Source organism: Triturus cristatus, chromosome 1_2 (genome assembly GCF_964204655.1).
Source record: "Triturus cristatus chromosome 1_2, aTriCri1.1, whole genome shotgun sequence".
Lineage (NCBI taxonomy): Eukaryota > Metazoa > Chordata > Amphibia > Caudata > Salamandridae > Triturus > Triturus cristatus.
The window spans coordinates 883,851,653-883,876,643 of NC_140580.1; the positions used below are offsets into that span (position 1 = coordinate 883,851,653).

The following is a 24,991-nucleotide window of genomic DNA, read 5'->3' on the forward strand; positions in this document are numbered from 1 at the left end:
TTATGTGCCGCTGCAACTATTAGTGCTGCATGGTCCTGCAGGGGTCGATATTCTGAGCAACTAAGCAGGATTGATCAGGATCTATGAGCTGGCTGGCCGGTAGCTCGGGAGCTCACATCTTGTCAGCCATGTTTCCAGGCCACGCTCCCTAGAGCTGAATCTTTCCAATGATTACATCCACATACCATGGGCTACTCACATGTCAAAAATTATTCCTAGTTATGGTAGGGCAACATTCATAGTTTCCTGACACCCTCCCTCCTGTCTCATAAGCTATGATTCTATTCTCTAATGCCAAGAATTACCTCTGCTGTGCCAGCCCCAATATTTTGTCCCATATGGAAAGTAATACCTACAGTGTGCCAGCATCAGCATTTTTTATAGGGGACTGTAGGAAAATAATCTTTTGGGTGATCACTCCATGCTTTGTGCTGGATTTTATTGCTGGTGCATAGACTCTGAACACTAAGTGCTGTCATCTGATCCCAGTATATGTGCTCTGACCCCCAATAACATGTAGAATAGGCAAATCTCTGATTGGCATATTAAACTTGGCTAGTATGTGTAGCCAGGGCCAGGAAGTTAGATGTCATTAGTGGACTGTAACACCTATTGGGCCATTTTAGTGACCAGGCAAAGCATGTCTTCAGGCCTGTCCTTGCTGCCTGAATGTACAGTTTTTAAAAATGCAAATTCGGCCTGGCAAAATAAGCCTTTCTTTTAATTTGGATGTCACTCTTACCTTGGGATCTAAATGGCCATAGTGCATGGTATTTTTAAAGTAGGATATGTGTACTTAACTTTAACATGTCCTGGCAGTGAAAAACCGCAAGGCAGGCTCTCTCATAGAAAGCACTTACAATGCATAACTTCAGTTTGGGGATAGTTAGAGCAGTGATTCGAAGTCTCTAATGGTAATTTGGTAATTTAAAATTCAATTCAATGGTCAAGTCCTCACTAGTTTGAAAGTGTCACTTTTAGTAAGTTGGTATTGTCCTTCCCAGAACCTATAGTAAGTAGCCTTCTCGGAGTTAAAACTCATGTGATACCTACCATTCTGTGCCCCTCCTAGCAAGGAATTGTAAACGGCTCCCAGGAGAGGGAACAAAAGGGTATTGGCAGGGAAGATGTGACCATCTTGTGACGGGCATCCCTAGGGTGTGTGGTGTGCCTGCCAACTGTACAAGGTTCAAAGGGGTATCCCCTGTCACAGGTAGATGTAGCACTGCCATTGGCCAAGTAGCCAGAGTGCTACCAGTCCCAGTAAGGGGGGGTGGAGGTGCCGGAGTCAACGTGTTTCAGAACTGGTTTGTGGGGGAAATTCTCTAATTTCCCTAGACAAACCTCAGGGGTGTGCCCAGAGATCTGCACAAGAGAAGAACATTTCTGTTCTATTGATTTTAGATCGAAAGGGAGACTCTGAGATAGCTTACAGGAAACCACACCGGATGTGCTGTAAACATGGCTAGGGGCATCCCTGGGAACTTTAACCACATTGGTTGATGAGTGGCCACACCCACCCACAGGCAGGCACAGGGCATAAGTGACACACTCCGTACCCACTTCAGTACACCGCTGGACCTGTGGAAGATAGGACTGCATCTGCTGTTGAACATGTGGAGAGAAAGCCCACTTGTACCTAGGACAGAAGAGTGGAATTCAAGGGCTAGTGGGCTAACCTTCTGTTCAGCTCCAGCAACACAACTGCTGCTAGAAACCAAAATCTCTGAGTCCAGCTGCCCAGTTCTGACTGGATTTGATCTGGAACCTGCTGGTAGCTTCACAGAGATTGAGTCCTAACCTTCAGGTGATGCTCAAAAGGTCCTGTACACTTGGCTGGTGTTAGTGTACTTCTTCCTCCTTCAAAATTGCAAGACTGGACTCTTGGAAACTTTCTCTCAACTTTCGCACTGCCAGTTGGACCAAACGTGTTGGTTTGCCCTGCTGAAAGGATCCTGACTTACAGAAGAGTTTGAGTACCAGCGTAGAGGATTTCACTGGTACCAACGCCAAGTATCTCCATGTCGACTATCCTGGTCTGGACTTCAGACTTTGCCTACTTTCCTGACATCGAGAACCTAAAACTTCCTGCCGGAGCTGAGGCTTGAGCTGAGGTCCTGCGATTTAGCCAGCTACAGTTGCCAAGCCCCTCTTTGAATCCGGCTGGCATTCCAACCTTCTGGCAACCTCGTAGATGAGGGCTTTTATGTAGAAAAGATCAACTTTCCACCGGAACTAACCTGGCCCCTGTATTCGATCTGTTCTCCATTGGGGTCCGCCTTTATTTTTGACTTTGACCTAGTCTAGCGTGACCAGAACTTCTAAATGTATCTGGTTCCCTACATCAGATTTGTCATTTTGGTGTCTAGTCAGTTGTTAAAAGCTTTACTATTTTGTAAATTGGAGTTCGATTTGTATTGTGTTTTCTGTTTTGGTAAATGCTTTACACATTTCTCCTAATTAAGTCTGCCTGCTCTGCGCTACATCTACACAGGGTTGAGCTTGGATCTAAATAATTGAGAACTACCTGGAAAGGAAAAGTGACATTATTGCTTGAAGAGGACTACCATCCACTTTCTCACTGTGACCATTTTGACAAGAATTACCTTCAGTTTGCCAGTGCTTGTATTTTGCTATGAGCCCTTTTAATGCCAAAAATTACATCCAGTATGCCAACACCAGCATTGTGCTGTTGGTGTCCCATGTGCCAAGAATTAACTTCTAGTGAGCCAGTGTCTTCTTTTTCTATAGGCGTCCTTTAAGCCAATGATGATTTCCCCTACAGCAGCAGCATTTTACCGAGAGTGCTTCTGTGAGCAATCAATTACCTCCAGTATGCCAGGACAAGCGGCAGACTTGCAAGCAAAACACTCTCATGCTCCCTTAAATTCACTCACTCACGCACATTCTCTCAATTATTCACTCCCACTTACTCATACTCCTTTGCACTCTTGCCCTGTCGCATTCGCACAATCTCACTCACATTTTTACTTATTCTTAGTCATTATCACTCAGTCACACTTCCTGTCACTCACTCTAACTTATTTTGACTAACACTCATTCACTTTCAATCACACACACACTTGCTTATGTTCATTTGGGTTCACTCACTGAATATTACTAACATTTACTCTCTCACATTCATTCTCACTCACATTCTTACATTCACGTGCTGAGCCTCGCAACACTATTCACTCTGTTAGTCTCACTGTGGCTTAGTCCTCCTCTCTCGCAATTACGCTCACTGTCACATACTCTCACCTAATTCCCCATCACATGGGGTCATTTTCACTTATGCACACATATACAGACACCCTCACTTAAAAAAAAAAACACTTTTGTTTTACATACACTAAACAAAGTTTGAGAGAGATTCCTTCAATGTACTTTCAACTGCCTATGTTGCTCCTCTTCAGCTGCTGGATAGACCCTTGTAGCAAACACACAGCTCCCTTATGCCACAGACACAATCAGGAAAGTAAGAACAGGCTCCAGCTTTCAGCCTCTTGCTTTTTCGCACTCTTCATCTCGCCACAGAGTGGGGTGGGGTCAAAGCGAGATTGGAGAGGATGAGGGAACAGCCTGCGTTTTTGTAAACACATTTTATTGATTATCTCTTCTGCATCAGCTTAGTACCTAATCATCAGGCAATTTGTTTAATTTGACATTAGTTTTCTCATATTCTTGTCCTTTGCCCCAGAGATAGTTGACTGGTATGTTCAAGCAACAATATATTGAGCATAATACAATATTGAGCAGCATGACACCATGCTCCACATTCAGCGCTGGATGAACTCCAACCACCTTAAACTTAATCCTGGCAAAATCGAACTCATCTTGCCAGGAAACAGCGCAACCACGTGGGGCCCCCATTTTTGGCCTACTGATCTTGCCCCCCCTCCCCCTACTCCTCAGTGAAAAGTCTAGGAGTGACATTAAACTCCGATCTCTCGCTTAGAGGTCAGGTAGGATCGGTGGTTTCCTCTTGCGTCTTCCAGCTCAGGAAAATCCGGAAAATAGCTCACCTTCTTACCCCCTCGGCCCTCATTCAGGCAATCGTAGCTCTTGTTCTTTCACGCCTCGACTTCTCCAATTCTATCTACTTCGGCCTGCCCATGTTCCTGCTTAAACGCCTTCAAATGGTACAGAACCAGGCAGCCAGGCTAATCTTCAAACAACCCAAATGGCTCTCTGCCAGGCCCCTGTTGGCCAAACTACACTGGCTCCCAGTCGCATAGCGCGCGGCCTTCAAAACCGGGTGCCTCATCTTTAAAGCCTTACATGGTAGGAGCCCTAAATTTCTCAGTAGTCGTATTGTGAAATACACCCCAAGTCGCACCCTACGGTCGGGCAACCTCAGGCTACTCGCCATCCCGACCATCAAACTCAAACGACAAGGAGGGCTTAAATTCTCTTACCTTGCACCTAGTTTTTGGAACTCGCTGCCCCTAGACATCAGAACTCGGGACAACCTCATGGGCTTCAGAAAAGCCCTCAAAACACAGCTATTTGCACTATCACATAACTAGCCTTCCTGCTGTGTTACTGGGCTTCAATTCAACGCCATGAAACCTTTTGGTGTACGTGCGCTCTATAAATTTCTTATAACATAACACAATAACTAAACCCCTCCCCCACTCCCCTGAGTCACCCTGTTAGTAAGTCTCTCGTACAGTGCTGGGTCAAGTGTATTATTAGTTCTCTAGTTGCGTGTGCATGGTAGGGTGACATAAGTTATGTATGACATTCGCAGTCTCGTGGCGGTTGGCAATTATGCACATGCTATTTGTTGTTGACATGTTTGTTTGAAGCGTTCGTTTTTATTCTGCTTCTCGCTCGTCGTCTAGGGGCTCGGATTCTAGATTTTCTAGGTCGTGTACCAGAGTCTCCCAGACTCTAGCTATCTCTATGTGCCTTAACCATCTTTTGGCTTCCCGCATCAGTACTTGGCCTTCACACCCCGCCCGCTTCAGGAGTTCCTCACGCCAGGCTTTTATCCTGGGCCTCCTCTCGCCTTCCAGTTCTTGGTTATCTCCCGTTTAGCCAAAATATATGCTAGGTCTTGAAATCTGCTGGTGACCTTAGTTTTATTCGAGTGGGGAAACCAGCCCAGTTGGCAGCGAGGCTGAGTGCATGTCAGCTCTTTATCTATGACGTTGCTCACTGTTTGCACTACTTGTGTCCAGAATTCCTGCAGCTGGTGACAATCCCAGTTCATCTGCAGTATGTGGGTCTGGAACGCGTCACATCGTGGGCAGACCGCATCCACCACCTGAAAATATCTACTTCTACATTCGGGGGTCAGGTATGCTCTGTGCAGGACATAGTAGTTTATCAATTTGCAGCGTTCATTTCTGGATACTTTCGGTGTCTCAGCCAGTATGTTATCCCAGTCCTTGGTCGGTATGGGTATGCCCAAGTCTTCCTCCCACTGGAGACTAAGTTTCTCCAGTGGTCGGCGACAGCCTGCTTTTAGTGTAGCCTGTCAATACAGGGCTAAAACCTAAATCGCCCAGGCCTGTCTTACACATGACGCTACAGAGTGTCACCAATGGGGAGGCATCTAGGCGTGTCTCGCCCCTGAATTCATGGCAGGGACTTTGCTAGCCCTAGACTGTCTGTTTGATTGCTGGTGCTGGCACCTTTTGTGTCTGAGTCAGCTATCAGACAAATTTACTGCCTCAGACTACAACAGTGGATTGCATTTTTTGTTAAAAAGGGACAGTACACAAAGAGGCTGTGTTTGACTCTCATAAGGAAGAGCTGCCACTGTCTCTGCCTCTCTTCTTGTCTTTTTTACACAGTCCTATTAACATGTACTACCATTACAGAACTCCATGGTGTTCATGTTTTCAGCCTATAAAGGGAAAGGAGGAGTTGGCTCCATCGATGGCCTACAGGTTACACATTTGTCGAATTAGCAGATACATTAACCCTAGTGTTACAAGTTATATCCATTTGCTTGGGGCACTGCCCAAGTCCTGCTTAAGTTTAAAACTTAGTGTTTTCTGGGAACTGTAGTCTTGGTTTAAAATTAACTGAAGTATCGAGGTAAAGCGAGTTTTAGACCAAAAGCCACACACCAGTCCTTTGGAGTCTTTTGGCTATAATAATAAACCCTCTGAGATATCTCACTAGTTTAACTTGATAGCTAGTCCTCCTTATTGGCTGTGTTTTCCTTGGAAGTTTGTCTATTTCTTTTCATTAGGTCCTGTGGCTTGTATTACAGTCTGTATGTATGTATGTATGTTTGGCGTATTTGTATAGCGCAGACTGTCACCCGAAGGGTATCCTGGCGCTTCAGACAATTATACCAACACCACACAGAGCAGTCAAAGAAATTAATCAGACCTAGGGAAGAGAAATGTTTTGAGTTCCCTCTTAAAAGAGAAAAAGTCTCCGGAGCTTCTCAGCGACAAGGGAAGAGTATTCCACTGTTTAGCTGCCACAAATCCAAAAGCTCGCCCACCCATCCGAGCTCTCATTACCTTGGGAATTACCACAAGATGTGCTGAGAGCGACCGAAGGGAGCGAGTGGGCACATACCACTGGAACAATTCTTGCAACGGAACAGGTCCTTGTCCATGAAGTCCTCTGAACACTAAGCAAAGTGCTTTAAAGATGACTCGTTGCGGGACAGGTAACCAATGAAGATCGACTAGTGCCATGGAAGAAGAGTCGGAACGGCGCCGGGACAAAGCCAACTTGGCTGCCATATTCTGCACACGTTGCAGTTTAGCCACCAAATTAGCTGGGGCTCCCAGGAGTAGTGCGTTGCAGTAGTCCAACCTACTCAGTATGGTGCCACGCACTACTTCTGGCCGAACGTGGGCCGGCAGCAACGGCAAGATCTTCCACAGCATACGGAGCAGCATCATACAAGTGGCCACAGTTTTATTTACAAAAAGGTCCAGTTGAAGATTGGGCCCAAGCACTACGCCCAGATTCCTGGCAGAGGCCGCTGCCAAAGGAACATCCGGAAAAGAAGCGGGCCAGAAGTCAGGAGGCAGCGGCCGAGGGACCCGATCCAGCGAGCAGTGTAGTACCTCTGTTTTGGAGCCATTGAACTGCAGAGAGTTCTGCCTCAACCATTCCGCAGTTGACGCCATACACTGATGGAAGGTCTCCAAAGGCACCGCATCCTTGCCCTCGATGGAAAAAATGAGCTGTATATCATCGGCATAGTTAATAACCGAGATGCCGAATGATTTAATCAGACTCACTAGAGGGCAGAGGTAGAGGTTGAACAAAATGGGGCTGATGGCAGACCCTTGCGGAACACCCTGCTTAACTGCTTTGATCTCCGACTGGAAAGGTGGCAGGGCCACTACCTGCTGCCTATCACCCAGATAGGAAACCAGCCAGTCACGAGCCAGGCCCTTCACCCCTACATCCTCAAGTCTTCTGACCAAGATGTCGTGGTTGACCGTATCGAATGCGGCCGACATGTCGAGCAGCACTAAAAAGGCTGCTCGACCAGTGTCGGCCCGCGAACGAAGATCGTCTAAGGCGGTCACCAGGGCAGACTCCGTGCCGTGTGCAGGTCTGAAGCCGAATTGAGACGTGTCCAGGCAGAAATTGGTCTCCAAAAAACTGGACAAGTGTCTAGTAACCAGTTTCTCCAGAATCTTAATGGGAAAAGGGAGCAGCGATATAGGTCTATAGTTCGCTGGGCAGGTAGGGTCCAAGGTCTCCTTCAGTAAAGGTGAGACCACTGCCAATTTCCAACACTCCGGGACACGTGCCAAGGAAAGAGACTGACAGCAGATAGCATGCAACGGAGGAAAAAGCTCCGCCTGGAATACTTTCCAGTATTTATGTGGCAATGGGTCGAGCGGGGAGCCGGAGGATACACTATTAGCCAACGAGCAGAATTCCTCAAAAGATGGGAGGGGAAAACTATCCAGCAATACCCGTTTACCAGCTACCCTTTCCATCTCTGTGGCGGTCACTGATAAGGGGCCCTGTGCAGGCTGAGTAGCAGGTGTAATCGTTAAAGCAAGCTTATTTAGGATCAGGGCGATCTTATCCTCAAAAGCCTGCGCCAGAGAGGTACACAGAGCTTGGGAGGCAGGGATATCGTTGGCAGCGGAGGCAGGTCGAGCAAGGTCCCCAACAATCTTAAACAAGGCCTGCGTTTTATTCGACTGATAGATTTCCTCCCGCAATGGTGATTGTTGCAAAAAAGCTTTAGATTCTCTGGTTGACGTCCGAGGCGCAGTTTTGTAACTTGTTGATCTGTTTCCAGTTGAATTGTTTCACACCTCAATGCTATAAGGATTGTGGCAATATTGGTATGCTTTGTGTGAACAGCCTTTATGATGATTTTTAGCCACTGCTTGGTAGATTGTAGATGGGGTTATAGCACGAAATAGTATTTTATTTCTGTTTTTCCAAAAGTCGGGACTGGTGCTTTGAAAACCAGTCTATAGCCACTTTTTAATGTTCTTGACATTTCCAGCAACACCATTCTGTAAAATTGAACACATTTTTGGCAAGATGCAATTTTTGCTGATTCCACATTTTTTAGTACAAATCCTATCGAGACATTGGACACATTTATCAAAGCTTTTTGCACATTTAAATTCAACATGGGTTTGCAAAAAACTATATTTGGAAGTGTATTCCAAATTCTGGCTCACAGTCTGGGTTGGAGGAATTTTAACCAAGCAATAGTGTTCGCAAACACAAATTCTACTCGTATGGGTTAGATTTTCTCGATCACATATTTAAGGATAAGATTTGCTTTGCAGGTGCTTCAGGGAGGTCCTAGCTGTGTAATCCCCTCAATCTAAACCCCCGCCCCCCCGCCGGAGGTAGTTTACGGTCTTGGAAGACATTTTATACTTGGGGTCTCGTGTGTATCAGAGGGTTTTACTCATTCTCTGGCTTTTGGGAAAGCGTTTGTCCATCTGAGTTTTTGTCCTATCCTTTGGTGTGTTTTGTCAGGGTGGAAATGAGGATTCGACAACCTCATATTAAACGTGAGTGCAGAAGAGGCTGTCCTATGTGGAAAGTGATGTATGTGGAGCTTCCCAAAAAATGTGACACTGCGAATCCACATTAATGGCTCATTTCTGCACGTCAACATTTCCACCAGATGGAAATTCTGCATGTGCAGGTGTTAACTCTGTGTGCTCTAGAAATGTATGACTAGTGCTGATTTCCAAGACAATTCCTCGAATTGTTTATGAATCCCATAAAAGTCTGACATTTGCCCTGAACACAGGAGTAATAGTGTGTGTGCAAATTTCAGACTTTTTTTTTCTTAAGGTCTTTTTGAATCCGCAGTATGACTTCAAATTAGGGAGCTGTGATCACGTAGTAGTCTGACAACGATATAAACCGGTTACATGTTGTACTCTGCATTCTACAAGTACATTTGGCATTGTCTCCGTTATTGTAAGGAAAAAGTATTGAAAGGAACACCCACAGTAATTCTATTGTGTAGTCTCCTTCCAAATCGTAGCGTCCGTCAGCCTTTTCACAATGCGTTTTATCTAGGTACTCGCGGAAGTTGCATCATTTCTTTTTTTTTTTTTTTTTTTTTTTTTTTTTTTTTTTTTCTCTGACTTGCATCCCCTTTTTGGTTTCAGGAATACCACGCCTTGCTCAGAATGTCCTAATCACTATTTACGTGATTGTGTCATTAGATGTCTCACAGATTTAAAAGTGTCATTCCTATTTGTTCTCGTTTGGACTTAGCAGTGCGGTCTAGGGGCAGGCACTGGTAGTAAGTAGGCCTGAGTTGTAGCATGCACCATCTAATCTTTGTTAAAAGAGCTGCTTTCTCAGCCTCTTAAGTCACTATTTTAGTTCAGTGGCAGACCGCTGCCAAAGTCTGTTTTTGATTCTTTAAAAATCTCTGCTATGAAGGAATTTCCCCCATTGGCACTTAATTCAATATTTTATGTAGCTGAGCACACCATTGCATAGTTGACCATGGATTCCTGTGAAATCTGTTATCAATCTCCTCAATTATTTGCTTGTTGTACCAGGTTTTTTTTGTCTTCTTCATTAGTAATTGTAGTTCAAATTTATTTTTTAACTAGCGTTCTAATTCAGCTCTTTTCTTCTCCCAAATTCTATCGCACATTCAAGCTGAGAATGACTGCTGTGGTAAAGGCACGTTTTCCACTTATTGTCTGCACCTTTTTTCCTGCTTTTTATAGGGAAAGGCACCAGTGCACCACGGCTGACCAGAAATTACGGGTTTTCCCTACAGGCATGTTACCTCTAAGTCAAGTTAAGGGGAGTGAAATGTTACCTTATGAGCAGCTTAACTGGAGGAATGAGGGTGGGTAATGGACTTACCTAGGCATTTAGTTTTTCTGTCATGCAGAATCTGCATTTACTGGCCAGTCCAGTATGGCATATGCACCAGTGACTCGTAGTGACTGCCCACTTTTAACACTTTAGCGTACCACTGCCACAGTAGTGGTGACATTTGCTATAATTGCTGCTTTGTTGCCTTGGACTGGTTGGGCATTGAAGTCAACTTAGCCAATGTCATCAAAGACAGAGTTGAAGATATCACGTTTCCTAAATTCCAAGGATAATGCTTTTCGTTTCGAATGCAAGTTTTACATCCTCTTGTAATCATGGAGTTCGAAATCTGACTAATTTCATTTTTCTTTCTTTCCCTATCCAGGTGAAGTGACATCCCTTGAGGGCTTCTTTGCTTCCACGATGGAGAGAAGCAAGGAACCTCCGGCATTCTCTTGCACAGCATGCAACAGTGATGATATTCTAAGCCAGGGTACTGCCAGTGGTGTCAAGTGTGTGTCTCGGAGCCTCTCTGCTTGTCCGCCCCCTGGAAGCTCCAAGGATTTCAGGTAAGGCAATGAATATTGGTTGCTGAGCTGCATAGCTTTTCAGTGTAAAATCCTTTTGGGATGTTCGGATGGTAAGTCTTGGAGTAGGTGCCCCAGAAATGAAGGCCTTTTTTCCCCCCCTTGCCCACTGGTTCCAGCAGGCACCTAACTCCGTGATAGACTCCTTAGTAGAAAGCTAGCATAGATTCACCAGGCGTTCATGTTTTCCTTGCACCCTCGAGGAGAATGTATGACGGAACCACGCATGTCATTAACACACATGCCTTTACCATTAATTCCTTTACCACATGTCCATTACCACACATGCCTGTTCGAGGCATGTGGGCTGCTGAATTCATATCTGTGCATAGATCGCCGCCTAGTGTTGGGTCCGGATGATTGCACATTGTTGTCCTGGAAGAGTCTTCGAAGTATCACGAGATAGGTGACTCCTCCCCTGGACCACAGTGCGCATGGACATCCTCTCCATCCTCAGATTGTTTTTTTCCGCCATTGGGTTCGGATGTGCTTATCTTAGCTCAAGTTAGGAAAATTCAGTTTAAGGCCAAAAGGCCTTTAGTTATCGTCAGTACTGTTCCCGACCGATATCGACTAGTTTCTTTAGTGCTTTAGCACCTTCTTTCAGCTTTTCGGATCCGTTTGGTCCGAACATCGAACTTCGATCGACGATGGAATCGAGGACACCATTCAAAAGGTGTCCTTTATGCCACGCGAAATACCCACACATCGACGTCCACCCGGTATGCAACAAATGTCTCTCTCCGGATCACGATGAGTCGAAATGTATGGCCTGCGCCCGGTTCCGATCGAAGAAGACTCTCCGGAATCGACGGGCAGCGAGATTGGAGGCGCAGCAATCTGCGCCTGCCCCGGCCAACATCTTTAGCACTGAAGACGAGGAAGCCGAGAGCGTGGAAGACGCAGACTCCAGCCCCGCTTCCGAACACGACTCCCGATCGGAAGACGACGACGAGGTGATCTTTCAGAGAGAAGAAGTCATCGAAGAGGTAGGAGACTACGATGAGGCCTTTGGGGCCGAGGAAGATAGCTCCAGCGAGGAGCTAGGCCAACCTGTCGATACGGAGGCCGAAAACATACGTCGTCATAAGGCTCCGGTCGAGGGATCGCCTTCGGGCCTTACCCAAGATCAATCTCACGGTTCTTCGGCCCCGCCTTCAGGCCCGGCCTCGAACATTTCGCAAGAGCCATTATTATCAAAGATGACTGGATTCCCTTCAGCGAAACCGAAACCATCCATCGCACCAGTTCCATCGAAACCGAAAGTGAAACTGGTTGTGATCGGCTCGACGGTCTCGAAGCCCTCCACTCATTCGACGCCGGTGAAGGTCATCGGCTCCGACCGTGCAAAAAGGATTTCGGTGCCGAGCTCACCGCAGCGGATACGGGTGCCGAGCCAAAGAAGAAGGCCCTCGGTCCCCACAAGGCGCCTCAGCCTCTGGCACCGAAGACATCGGCCCCAACCACCAAAGTCAAGGTGGCCACCCCGTCTGCGTCGACGTCTAAGACGGCGGCGCCTGTAAAGTAATCGACTCCAACGAGCGTCGATACCTCCCTTCGGATCGATGACCCCATGACTGCAAAGAAGTCGGGTGCCGCTTCGACGCCTACCTCCAAGGTGCTGACCGGTTTCAAAGAGCCATCTGCGTTCACCGTGCAACAGGTCTCGGCATCGTTGCAACGCATCAGAGAACGGGCAGCCCTCCACTCTACGTCGGGTCCCGACACGCACAAGGCTTCGAAAGCACCCTCTGCGCCGACCAACATCACGTTTGGGTTGCCGACGCCCACGGCGCCGAAACTGTTCGAGATTCGGACACGTGTCCGCCAGACACAGTCCCCATCCACTGGACAAACAGATTTCGAGCCTTCACAGCCGCAATTTATAGACGCTCACACTGGTAGGTTGATACTCCGCAAGCGGAAAATCACGCCAGAGAGGGGATTGGACTCCTACAAAATTCCTCTCAAACACAAATTGCCGGCAGGGTCAGAGCCAGTGCTTCATGAACACTTGAACCCTTCCATCAGGATCCACCGTCCTTTTCTCCTACGCCTTCAGAGGCAGACGCAGTAGAGGACTATGTAGGGGATGATACCACCTAGCCTGGGGATATCGATCCTGATGATCACCTGCAAGACCCAGATCAGGCATGGGATGACCCCACAAACCAGGGTACCGCACCAGATACCCATGACTCGCAGCTTTATAACATAAAGACATCTCCCACAGAGGACACTGCTGCCTTTAATGCCCTCATAGAACGGGCTGCTGCCAATCATGGAGTAGAACTCCATTCTGACACTGCCGAAGAAGACTTCTTGGTGGACACTTTCGCCTCCTCCGAAAGAACTGTCAAAACTCTGCCCATGTTAAAAGGAGTTCTCAAGCCTGCAAAAGACATTTTTAAAGAAACAACCAGGGCACGGGTGCTAAACCCCAGGATTGAAAAAAAATACAAGCCTGTACCCGGAGACCCTATGTACATTAGGGGTCAGTTACCTTTGGACTCCATGGTGGTTGCTAATGCTCGCAAAAGAGCCCACTCACAAACAACAGGTGATGCTCCTCCCCCAGACAAGGAGTCCAAAGTGCTGGAGACATCAGGCAAACGGATTGCAGCGCAAGCAGCAAACATCTGGCGCATTGCCAACACACAGGCACTCCTGGCCCGTTATGATAGGTCCCACTAAGTCACACTAGAGTCACTACTACAACATTTGCCAGATGAATATAAAGAGGCAGCGGAGCTCCTCATCAGAGAGGGACAACTCCTTACCAATGCATCCATCAAGTGCGCACTGGATGCAGCAGACACAGCGGCGAGGGCAATCAACACAAGCGTCATGTTGAGAAGGCACGCATGGTTGAGAATCTCAGGCTTCAAGCCAGAGATTCAGAACAATATCTTAAATCAACCGGTCAACCCAGACTATTTATTTGGCCCTGAAGTTGACACTACCCTCGAAAAAATTAAAAAAGACACTGACACTGCGAAATCAATGGGGGCTCTGCAGACGCAGCAGTTTCGTAGTGGCTCCTTTCGTCGCCCCGGGAATAGAGGAGCAGCTAGAGGTCAGGGGTCACAGCAGCAGTACACTAAAGGAGGCACACAAAGTACCTATGATAAAACCAACAGAGGTGGATATCGTGGCTCCAGCACCAAGGGCAGAGGACGTGGTTACGGCAACACCAGGTCCTCCCCCAAAAACAAACAGTGACGCCCTCTCCCTGCCCCCCGACCACATAACACCTGTCGGAGGGAGATTCCAACGGTTCCTGTCAGCGTGGAAAACTATCACCACAGACAGGTGGGTCAGGGACATTATCCAGCACGGTTACTGTCTCGAATTAATGTCCACTCCGCCCAACATACCGCCAAAGCACCGTCCTATGTCCGTAGAGCACTTGGCATTATTGCAGCAGGAAGTGCTAAGTATGCTGCAAAAAGGTGCAATGGAGGTCGTGCCCGTCAACCAGCAGGGGACAGGGGTGTACTCTCTGTACTTCTTGATCCCAAAAAAGGACGGGTTGCTCAGACCTATACTAGACCGGAGACCCCTCAACCAATACATTCTCTCAGAGCATTTTCATATGCTCACCCTACAGCAGGTTCTCCCGCTACTCAGTCAGGGAGACTTCCTAGCCACACTGGACCTAAAAGATGCGTATTTCCACATACCCATACACCCATCACACAGGAAATATCTCAGGTTCACTATTCAGGGACATCACTATCCATTCAAAGTTCTCCCCTTCGGAGTAACCACAGCACCCAGGGTCTTTACCAAGTGCCTAGCAACAGTGGCTGCACATCTACGGAGACAACACATTCACGTCTTCCCTTACCTGGACGACTGGCTTGTTCAGGCAAAGTCAGCCCAGCAATGTGCCAGCCACATGTCCCTTACCATTCACCTTCTTCACAGTCTGGGATTCTCACTAAATTACCCAAAATCACATCTCCAACCCGCACACGTACGACAGTACCTGGGCGCGACCATAAACACTCTGGCAGCCACAGCTCAGCCAAATTTAGTGAGGATCGACCGCATGCAACTGCTGATCTCAAAGTTCAAACCTCAACACTCCCTTCCTGCGCGAGTGTTCATGCAGTTGATAGGCATGATGGCCTCCTGCATTTTCATAGTCCCGCACGCGAGACTACATATGCGCCCGCTTCAGGAGTGCTTGGCACGTCAATGGAATCAGGCTCACGGGCAACTAAAAGACCTAGTGTTGGTGAGCGGTCGGGCATACAACCCTCTGCATTGGTGGAATCCACAAAACCTTTGCAAGGGCCGACCGTTCCAAGAGCCTGTTCCACAAATAATACTGACAGCGGACGCCTCTCTCCAGGGTTGGGGAGCTCATGTACTCCATTACACAGTGCAGGGACTATGGACAACGCAACAGAAGAAGATGCACATCAACGTTCTGGAACTGATGGCAATCTTCCTAGCCATGAAGGCATTCAAAGTACACTTGTGCAACAAAGTCGTGTTGATCCGAACGGACAACATGACTGCAATGTACTACATACAGAAGCAGGGAGGAACACACTCTCCACAGTTGTCTCATCTGGCTCAGAGCATGTGGAAGTGGGCCATTCAGAGGAACATATTCCTCATGGCGGAACACCTCCCCGGCAAGGACAACCAGATGGCGGATCTGCTCAGCAGACACAGCCACCAGATGCACGAGTGGGAGCTACATCAGTCAGTTCTCCAACCGTACTTCCAACAGTGGGGTCATCCAGAGATAGACCTATTCGCCACAAACGAAAACGCAAAATGCCGAAGCTTTGCCGCCAGGTTCCCACATCCATAGTCACAGAGCAATGCGATATGGATGAACTGGTCCGGCAGATTTGCGTACGCTTTTCCCCCAGCGCCATTAATACCGCTGGTGGCACGCAAACTGCGACAACACTCACTGACACTCATCCTAGTTGCTCCCACATGGGTGCGCCAACCATGGTACACCACCTTTCTAGAACTCTCCTTGGTGCTGCATCAAAGGCTACGGATCAAACCCGCACTTTTAACGCAGAACCATGGCAAAATTCAGCACCCAGATCCGCAACAGCTGAACCTGGCAATCTGGCTCCTGAAGTCTTAGAGTTTGGCTACCTAAACCTGCCACCTGACTGTATGGAGATCATCAAGGAGGCCAGGAGACCCACTACCAGAGCTTGCTATGCGGCTAAATGGAAAAGGTTTGTCATTTACTGCAACAACAATGACATTAACCCGCTCGACGCATCCATTCAAAACATCATCTGTTACCTCCTATACCGATGCAATCTGGCATACACCTCAATCCGTATCCATTTAACCGCAATAGCAGCCTATCTCCAAAACAGGCAGCACCTCTCTTTATTCAGAGTGCCTGCCATCAAAGCCTTCTTGGAGGGACTCAAACGAGTAATCCCCCCAAGACACCCACCGGCACCGGTGTGGAACCTCAATTTGGTCCTCACCAGATTAATGGGTCCACCCTTTGAACCTCTCCATTCATGTGAGATTCAATCCCTGACCTGGAAAGTAGCTTTCCTAGTAGCAATCACTTCGTTAAGAAGAGTTAGTGAACTCCAGGCACTAATAATATCACAAAAGAGAGAAATAAGGGAAAAATTGAGCCTTCTCTGACTCCCCTAGCTAACGTTTAATACTCACTAAACAGAGAAACGCTCCACAAACTTAAATCCTCACAGTTAAATATGATAGTGAAAGGCACAATACTATCCCTATTATCACATAAACCTAGAGTATAGTTTAGAAGGAAAAAACATTATTCTTAAAATACTGCCCTCACACACTTTGCAGTGTCATGCTTCATCATTGGGCCGCGTCGAACGCCCCCGTGCAGACCAACACAGTGGGTGGAGCGCAATGTTTAGTGAGTATTAAACTCCAGGCACTAACCATTCAAGAGCCATTCCTACAGGTTCACGCAAACAGGGTTGTACTACGTACCAACCCCAAATTCATGCCCAAAGTGATATCGCAGTTCCACATGAATCAAACTATTGAACTGCCGGTTTTCTTTCAAAATCCACAGAATGTCGCAGAGAGAATGCTCCATACACTGGATGTAAGGAGGGCCCTCATGTACTATATAGACAGAACTAAGGACTTTAGGAAAACAAAACAACTTTTCGGTTCCTTTTCTCCACAACACAAGGGCAACGCCATTTCCAAAGCAGGTATAGCCAGATGGATCGTTAAATGTATTCAAATTTGCTATCAAAAAGCTAAACGCACATTAACGATTCCCCCACGAGCCCACTCAACACGAAAGTTAGGGGCGTCCATGGCTTTCCTGGGAAACATTCCTTTACAGGAAATATGTAGAGCAGCTACATGGTCCACTATACATACATTTACCAAACACTACTGTGTAGATGTACTCTCAAAACAGCAGGCAGCTGTAGGACAGGCTGTTCTCAAAACTCTTTTTCAGACTGCTGCAGCTGGCACGGGTAGCCGCCGCTAATGGAAGTACTGCTATGTATTCTATGCACAGATATGAATACAGCAGCCCACATGCCTCGAACTGAATATGCTACTTACCAGTATACATCTGTTCTTGGCATATAGGGCTGCTGACATTCATATCGCCCACCCTCCTCCCCGGCGCCTGTAGCGGCTGCAGCACTCAGAATTACTGTATGGCATGGTCATCACTTACTGTATCTACTCCATCACTGCCACAATGGCGAAAAACATTCTGAGGATGGAGAGGATGCCCATGCGCACTGTGGTCCAGGGGAGGAGTCACCTATCTCGTGATACTTCGAAGATTCTTCCAGGACAACAATGTGCAATCATCCGGACCCAACACTAGGCCGCGATCTATGCACAGATATGAATGTCAGCAGCCCTACATGCCAAGAACAGATGCATACTGGTAAGTAGCATATTCATTACAATGCATGCCTTTACCATTCAAGTCTATACCACGGATACAGCTTTACCATGCATACATTCACAACAAAAATGTAAGAATTTCGCAAGTAAGTGAAAACCTTTTTCCATATCTGTCTCGGTCTATCACAAAATTATAGAAATTCAGCAGTTCTAGTTAACTGACGCCCCCATAATACACTGCTAATGGCATCACTGCTTATGGCATCACTGATGGCATGGTCAGTGATTTTGAGTGCTTTTTTAAAAGTTTCTGAATGTTAAACATTTAAACCATGGTACCCCAAAAGTTAAATTAATATTCTGTGTATTATTATTGAGTGATACTACTCCTAGCATATATTATGTGAGTGGCTGTGTGTATCCGTGTGAGAATGGGTGTTGAGTGGTTTTATGGGTGTATGAGTGGGTTTATGAGTAGCTGTATGGGTGAGTGGCTGTGTTGGAGAGTGAGTGGGTGGGTGTGTGAGTGGCTGTATGGGTGTGAGTGGGTTTGAGTGACTATGAGTGAGTGGGTTGGTGTCTGAATGGCTGTATGGGTGAGTGGCTGTTTGAGTGGGTGTTTGGTTACGTGAGTTGGTGTGTGAGTGGCTCTATTGGAGAGTGGGTATCTGAATGGCTGGGCGAGGGAGCGAATGTGAGTGCTTGTTTCGATTTGTGAATGGGTATGTAAGTGGTTGTGTGGGTATGTGAGTGCTTGTATGGGTGAGTGAGTGGCTATGTTGAGAGGCTTTATGGGGTGAATTTATGAGTGGCTAAATGAGTGGGTGTGTGAGTGGCTCTATGGATGAGTAAGTGCGTGTGGGAGTACTTGTATAGGTCTGTGAATGGGTATGCGAGTGGTTGTGTGGGTGTATACAGGTTGTATAGGGATATGAGTGGGTGTGAGCAGTTCTCTGGATGATGCCATCAGTGATGCCACTAACCATGTCATGAGTGATATGTGAGGTCATAAGCAGTGCATTACAGGGGCGTAGGTTATAATTTGCTCATGTAACTAGAACTCCTGAATTTCTGTGGTCTTGTACGAGTGAAATTTGAGCCTAAACTATAACGTCCCTGTAACCTTTGTTTTTTCAGTGAATTTTTAAGTTTTTCCAAATTCTATTTCGTAACTATAACATCCCTGTAACCCTTGTTTTGTTTTTTTCAGTGAATTTCTAAGGTTTTGTAACTTTTTAATCCTAACTGTAACCGGTCACCTGTGAGAGTGGCTGAGCAGGTCTGTGAGTTACCTGTGGGGGTGTCTGAGTGTCTGCAAGTGGGTGTGCAAGTACCTGTGAGTAGGTGTGTGAGTGCCTGCATGTATCTGTTGGTGGGTCAGTGAGTACCTGTGTTGGTCTGAGAGTCGGTGTGCGAGTGACTGTATGCCTGTGAGTGGGTGTGAGTGGTAATATGCACTTTGAGCATTTGCTTATTTAGGGTATTTAAACGGGAGAACCATGGACTCTGTTCTCACCAGGAGACGACATGAAAGAAACTACTCATCAGTCACTTTACACCAGATTGTGCAGATTTCTGTGAAATTAGCACCAGGGCCATAATCCAATCTGATTTATTTATTTATTTATTTTCCCAAGAAGAGTCTCCAGTTTTGCCGAAAACGATCGGACGATCGATCTGTTGATCTATGTATGCACTTACCTGGCCTATACTTACTTGTCATTGCAAAGGCATATGTGTGGTAAAGGCATGCATGGTGAAGCAATTGCTTGGTAATGGATGCATGGTAAAGGTATTGCGTGATAACGACCATGTTGTAAATTTTCTTTTGTTGATAGTCATAAGCATTGAATAGTCCTGCCCACGTACGGGAATCCCAGAGCACTTTTCATAGTATATCTTAAGTGTAGATGTTCGCTTTTTCTTCAGGAAGGCCTATAGAAACACTTACGATAAGAACATTATGCAGCCTATAAGGAAGGCTAGAATGGCCAAATTCTTCAGATTATACTTAAAAATGGATAAAGAAACCCATGTATATTTATGCTAAATATTTACGTAGGCCGCTTAAATCTTTCACAAACCTTTTTTGTAAAAGTAGAGAGATGAAGGATCGGAGGACAGTGTAGCCCTATAGGCTGTCATTACGAGAGTTTGCCTTTAAGGTCCCACAGACCACCAGTATCCCATTGTGCTCAGCAGGTGGCAGTTGATTAGGTTCTTTTTTCTGGCCCCTGGTGACAGGATCTTGGAGCACTGAGCTCGGTCTTTTTGACTTTTTCTCTTAAACCTCAAGTGGATTTTGTGACAACTACTTCATTCAACTGTTTTTTATTTTAATTTTATTTTTTTAACCAGTATTTGTTGTAGTTAGTCAAATAAAATGGCAGCTTTATTGGTCTATTGTCCTGCCTGGGGGAGAAAGAAGGCCAAGTCAGACCCACATGACGTCTGCATTATCTGATTTCCTGAAAGCCGTGTTCCTGACAAATGCCAGCACTCCAGGAAGCTTTCCAGGTGTAGCCTGAGAGAAAGGGAGAAAATTTGTCCCCATGGTACAGTTAAGCGATGCAGGCAGAAGGCGCAGTCTGAAGGCGGGACATCAGGAGAGCGAGGAGAGGATCAGCCCTCTACCAGGGCTCTTCCACCTTCCTCTGAGAACCCCAGGCATGGAAGGTCTAAAAAGAAACTATCTCGTTCCAGGTCAACATTGAGAGGATCGACGTAGAGACAATGTACCGCACCAACCTGTTCTCCATCGAGGGCTGGGTGGACGTCGAAGAGGTGAAGATTGATGTCGAGACGGGGTTGGTTGACTTTGAAGGTGACTACACCAGCTTGACACTGAAGAAGTTGGACTTCAAGGAGTGTGTCGACAGAGAAGAGTTCGACTTTGAGAACCATCTAGACATGCAGAAAGAAGGAAACTGCGATGCATTTAATCTTCTCCTGCCTCTTATTATTCCAGAGTGTATTTGCCTTCTTCTCCAGTACTGCTGCCAAACTCTCCTATTTTATTTATTTATAAGTTTAATACAGCGCTAACTAGACCCATGGGTATCGGAGCGCTTTACAACATAAATGAAATAGTGGTGAAAAACATGGTATAAGGATACATGAGATCTGCACAACGATAAACATTTTAAGACCGAATACATTAGAGGGGTGAGTCAAGTGATCGCTTAGGTAGGTGAAACAGTCAAAAGACCACGAATCATTGATGGTCTAGATAGTAAGGAGAGTCAACTGGATTATCAGAGCCTGGCTGCTCCTCCGCCTTCATCTCCTCCTCTGGCACCACTTTCACCGGCGCCAATTCATCCTCCAATCGGTGGGAGCCCCTCTTCCGAGGCCTATAGTTTCTCCACGACGATCACGTTTGAAAACTTGCCATCAGTCGCACCATTCCAGACATAGTCAACTGCTCCGGTGCTCTTAGTCTCGTCCATGCATCTAGGTCTAGATCAAGATCATGTACAAGGTCTAAACACCATTCCTACTACTTCACCTGCTCTTCCAGCAGAGGAAGATTTTCTCCAACGCTGTCGGACACTCCCCAACCAGAGGTTTCACCAGTGGATGATGTCACTATATTCCAGGAGGTTCTGGTGAGAGGGGCTGCAAAGTTGAATAGCTGATGTCGGTTCCAACACCAACCACATCGGTCATATTTGAGACGCTTCATCACCGATCAGCGTCAAGGCGTCTCCTTCCTTTAGATCCAAGCATGTTGCAACCAGCAATGGATTTGTTCCTCAAGTCAGCTAAATCGTATTCTTTGAGGCTGCAGAAAAAATTCAGGCCTTCAACGCAGTATCCGCTCTTTTTCCGCTCCGCCCCACCCCTGGTTTCTGTGGTCATCTTAGTGGCTAAGAAACACAGTTCGACAACTCCCTCGCCTATTGTACCTCCAGACAAGGAGAGTAAAAAGATGGTTTTAGTGGGCCACAAAGTATGCTATACAGCTGCTACCCCCATGAAGGCAGCAAGTGCATCGGCTCTTCTGGGCAGGTACGACAGGGCCTTATGGGACTCCTTACAGAAATTTGCTGACGACCTACCTAGAGACAAAAGAGGACTTCCTTGAGGTTGTCATTGAGGGGTTGATGGTCTCCAGCCAGATCAGTCCTCAAGTATGAATCACAGGAGTGGATCCTTAATCTGCCGTTCTCAGGATCCACGCTCTTTGGCAGTCACACAGACAATGAGATGGCCTAGATTAAATCCAAAATGGAGACCATCAAGGCAGTTGGCTACAAAAAACAGTGAAGGCCATTCAAGCCCTACCAACTGTGTTCCTCTTAGAGGGTTCAAACCCTTAACTTATACCAAGGTCGCAAGCAATCCCAACATCCGAGACCTTCCCCGCAGCAGCGGCAACCTAGAAGTAGAGCCGTTAAATAGCCTGCTAAGGGGGGGAAAGCCTACAGCGGGCTCCAAGCTTTGAATCTTTCCTTCCCCCCCCTCTTCCATTACACACTCCGTTTATTGTTCGGAAAGGATATTGTCTCAGGTTCACCAGTCCTCTGCCAGATATACCACTAAAACCATCCAATCCCCATCTACGGATGGTGCACTTGGAAGTCAACATCCTTCTGCAGAAGTAGGCGGTGGAGACTGTTCCTCCCAAACAACGAGGTGTTGGCATTTATTCCCAATACTTTCTGTTGTAAAAGAAAGGTCCCAGAAATGAGTTTAGACCCATTCTCAACTTGAAACTGCCCAACAAGTGGATTCGACAAAGGTTTTGAATGCTGGCACTGCATCATATCTACCCCCATTCGCACCAGGGAGACTGACCGTGCTCATTAGACCTCCAAGATGTGTACGTCCAAATACCAATAGCCAAGAAGCATTGCAAGTTTTTAAGGTTCCTTGTGGGTCAAGAGCATTATCAGTACACAGTTCTTTCCTTTGGCCTCAAATCAGCCCCCAGGACATTCTCGAAGTGCATGGTAGTGGTACCTGCCCACCTTAAGAAGTATAGAGTTTGTCTACCCCATCCTAAACAATTTTTTCATCAAGGCGTTGACGTCTCAGTAAGCTCATCTTCATTACCAGTGGTCAAGCGACTTCCTTCAATGATTAGAACTGCATATCAATTACAGCAAGTCAACCTCTTCTCCTGTTCATACTCTGCATTGTTTGGGGGCCTCCATCGACACCAGTCAAACAAGTGTGTCCTTCGGAGGATAGACATCAATCCGTCTGAAGTGTTGCTCTCCTATGAAAGCCTCTCACCCCACAGTGGGACAGTGTCATCTCTCTCGGCTCGATGGCTTCTTGCATCATTCTAACTCCGAATGCCCGTCTCCACATGCGTGATATTCCGGAATGTCTCGATGATCAGTGGGACCAACGGACTTTTGGGAGGGCAGGATCAGACTTCCTTCCCCGTCCCCCATGCAACACAGTCTCTAAAATAGTGGTGTTCTGCGACGAATCTGCTGCTTCAAGGGGTTCGCTTTCTTCATGACGTTCGTTCCAAGGCCATAGTAACGGATGCCTCTTTGCTAGGATGGTGAGCACTCATGGATCATCTCCAAATCCAGGGAACATGGTCTCCAAGAGAGATGACTTACCACATCAATCTCTTTGAGCTACATGCAGTTCACCTGCCGTTGAAAGCTTTCCTCCTGTCCTTCAAGACTCACTCCCTACTTGTTTAGGCGGAGCATGACAACCATGTACTACCTCAACAAGCAAGGGGGAACGAGGTCCAGATGTTTATCTCACTTGCGCCATTGGAACAAATTGTTTGTGAACTTTGACAGCCTGTTAATGTCATTTCAACACCATAAAATCTAAAATACATATGGATGTATGCTTAAATACAGACTCTGATTTAATTTTGGTGTGGTTTTTTTTTTAATTATTTTTTTATTTTTTTTTATGATTCATGGTTTGCCTTTTCTTCTCTTTGCTTTTTCATTGATTACTGAAAGGCTTGAGTATTGCTTGTAATTGATTACTATTCAGTAATCCTAGAAGCAATTCTGTACCGGACAGAACCAACATTTTCCACATTCCTGCATACATATTAAACAATTGTCTTACTCCACCATCATTAGGAACAGATGGCCCTTTCTTACATTTTCATATATTCATTACTGGCTTTTTGTGGTAAAGGTTGATCTATCCTGTCTATGGTCAGATATACAATTATGTAAAGATATATAAAAAGTAAAGAGATGTAATGTGAGTGCCCAAGCAGCCTGCAGTCTGAATCAAGGACCGTCCAAATTAAAACACTTAAAGCGAGTCCAATATTGCTCTGGGCGAAGTCAAAACTCACTTTGTGTATTTTTGAAGGAATTAGTAACAATGGGTCTTACATCTGAGCATTTTTGTGGTCTGTATTGAGGTGTTATTGCAATAAGTGTTGGAGATGGATGTCAAGAATATTCCTCTTCCACCGCCCAGGGGAATGAGGGTTGCAGTGTAACTGCTGTGAATGACAGACGGCGCCTTCAATTTCTCATGTAAATGCAAGAGGAGCATGGTGCATGTGCATACATAAACGGCAGAAGAATGGGTTATTGAGCTGTAGCAGGCTTTTAAAAAAATCATAAAACGTTACCAGACCTGCAGGTCTAATGACATGAATAATCTACTCAACCTAACTGTAATGCTCTTGGCCCATAAACTGGTCTCAAATTCTGTGATCCTGGGCAAATATCTTATTTTACCCAGACGCTTTTTTCTCCATTAGCACATGAGAACATGTTCAAATATATGCTTTCAGCATTTCACTTATACAAAGCACTCTTTTGTTTGATTACAATGTTGTTCAATGGAAAATATTTATCTAGCCCACCTACAGGGAACACGTGACCCCTAGCTCCCCTCTAAGTTCACCAAAAGAAATGTCATCAGGCCAGGGGCAGCAATGTTGTTTTTCATTTTCTGTTTAAAAACCTCTTGCTTTTAATAAATATATTACTAAAGCATGATGTGATAGCGCATTGTCATTTACATCAGCCCATTTTCCATGGAAATGGCCACACAATTTCCCACTTACGTGCAGTTTCACGGATTAAAACTATGCAGTGTATAAACCATAATGCTTGGACATCAGCATTCTGCAGATACTCATCTTTTGCACATTACCAACTGATTTGTTTTAAGCTCGAACACGCTGTGGATAACCAAAAAAAATAAACATTCCTAATTGCTAATATATTTGGAAATATTTGTACTGTTCATTTGCAAGTTATTTAAATGTTATGTGTTGAGAAAAAACGGACACCCTAAAGGCTTTCTTT

General features: G+C 46.1%; 1 protein-coding gene across 8 annotated transcripts in view; it reads left to right on the plus strand.

Moving 5' to 3' along the window:
- NADK (NAD kinase) overlaps positions 1 to 24,991 on the plus strand; it is a 574,415-nt gene that overhangs the window by 225,798 nt on the left and 323,626 nt on the right. For 7 of the 8 annotated variants that reach the window (XM_085609365.1, XM_085609361.1, XM_085609381.1 and 4 more), the window contains one exon: positions 10,652 to 10,835. In XM_085609365.1, coding sequence (XP_085465491.1) covers positions 10,652 to 10,835 — 184 coding nt within the window. Of the gene's footprint in view, positions 1 to 10,172; positions 10,226 to 10,651; positions 10,836 to 24,991 lie in introns of all 8 variants that reach the window. The other variant, XM_085609367.1, reaches the window with a different exon arrangement.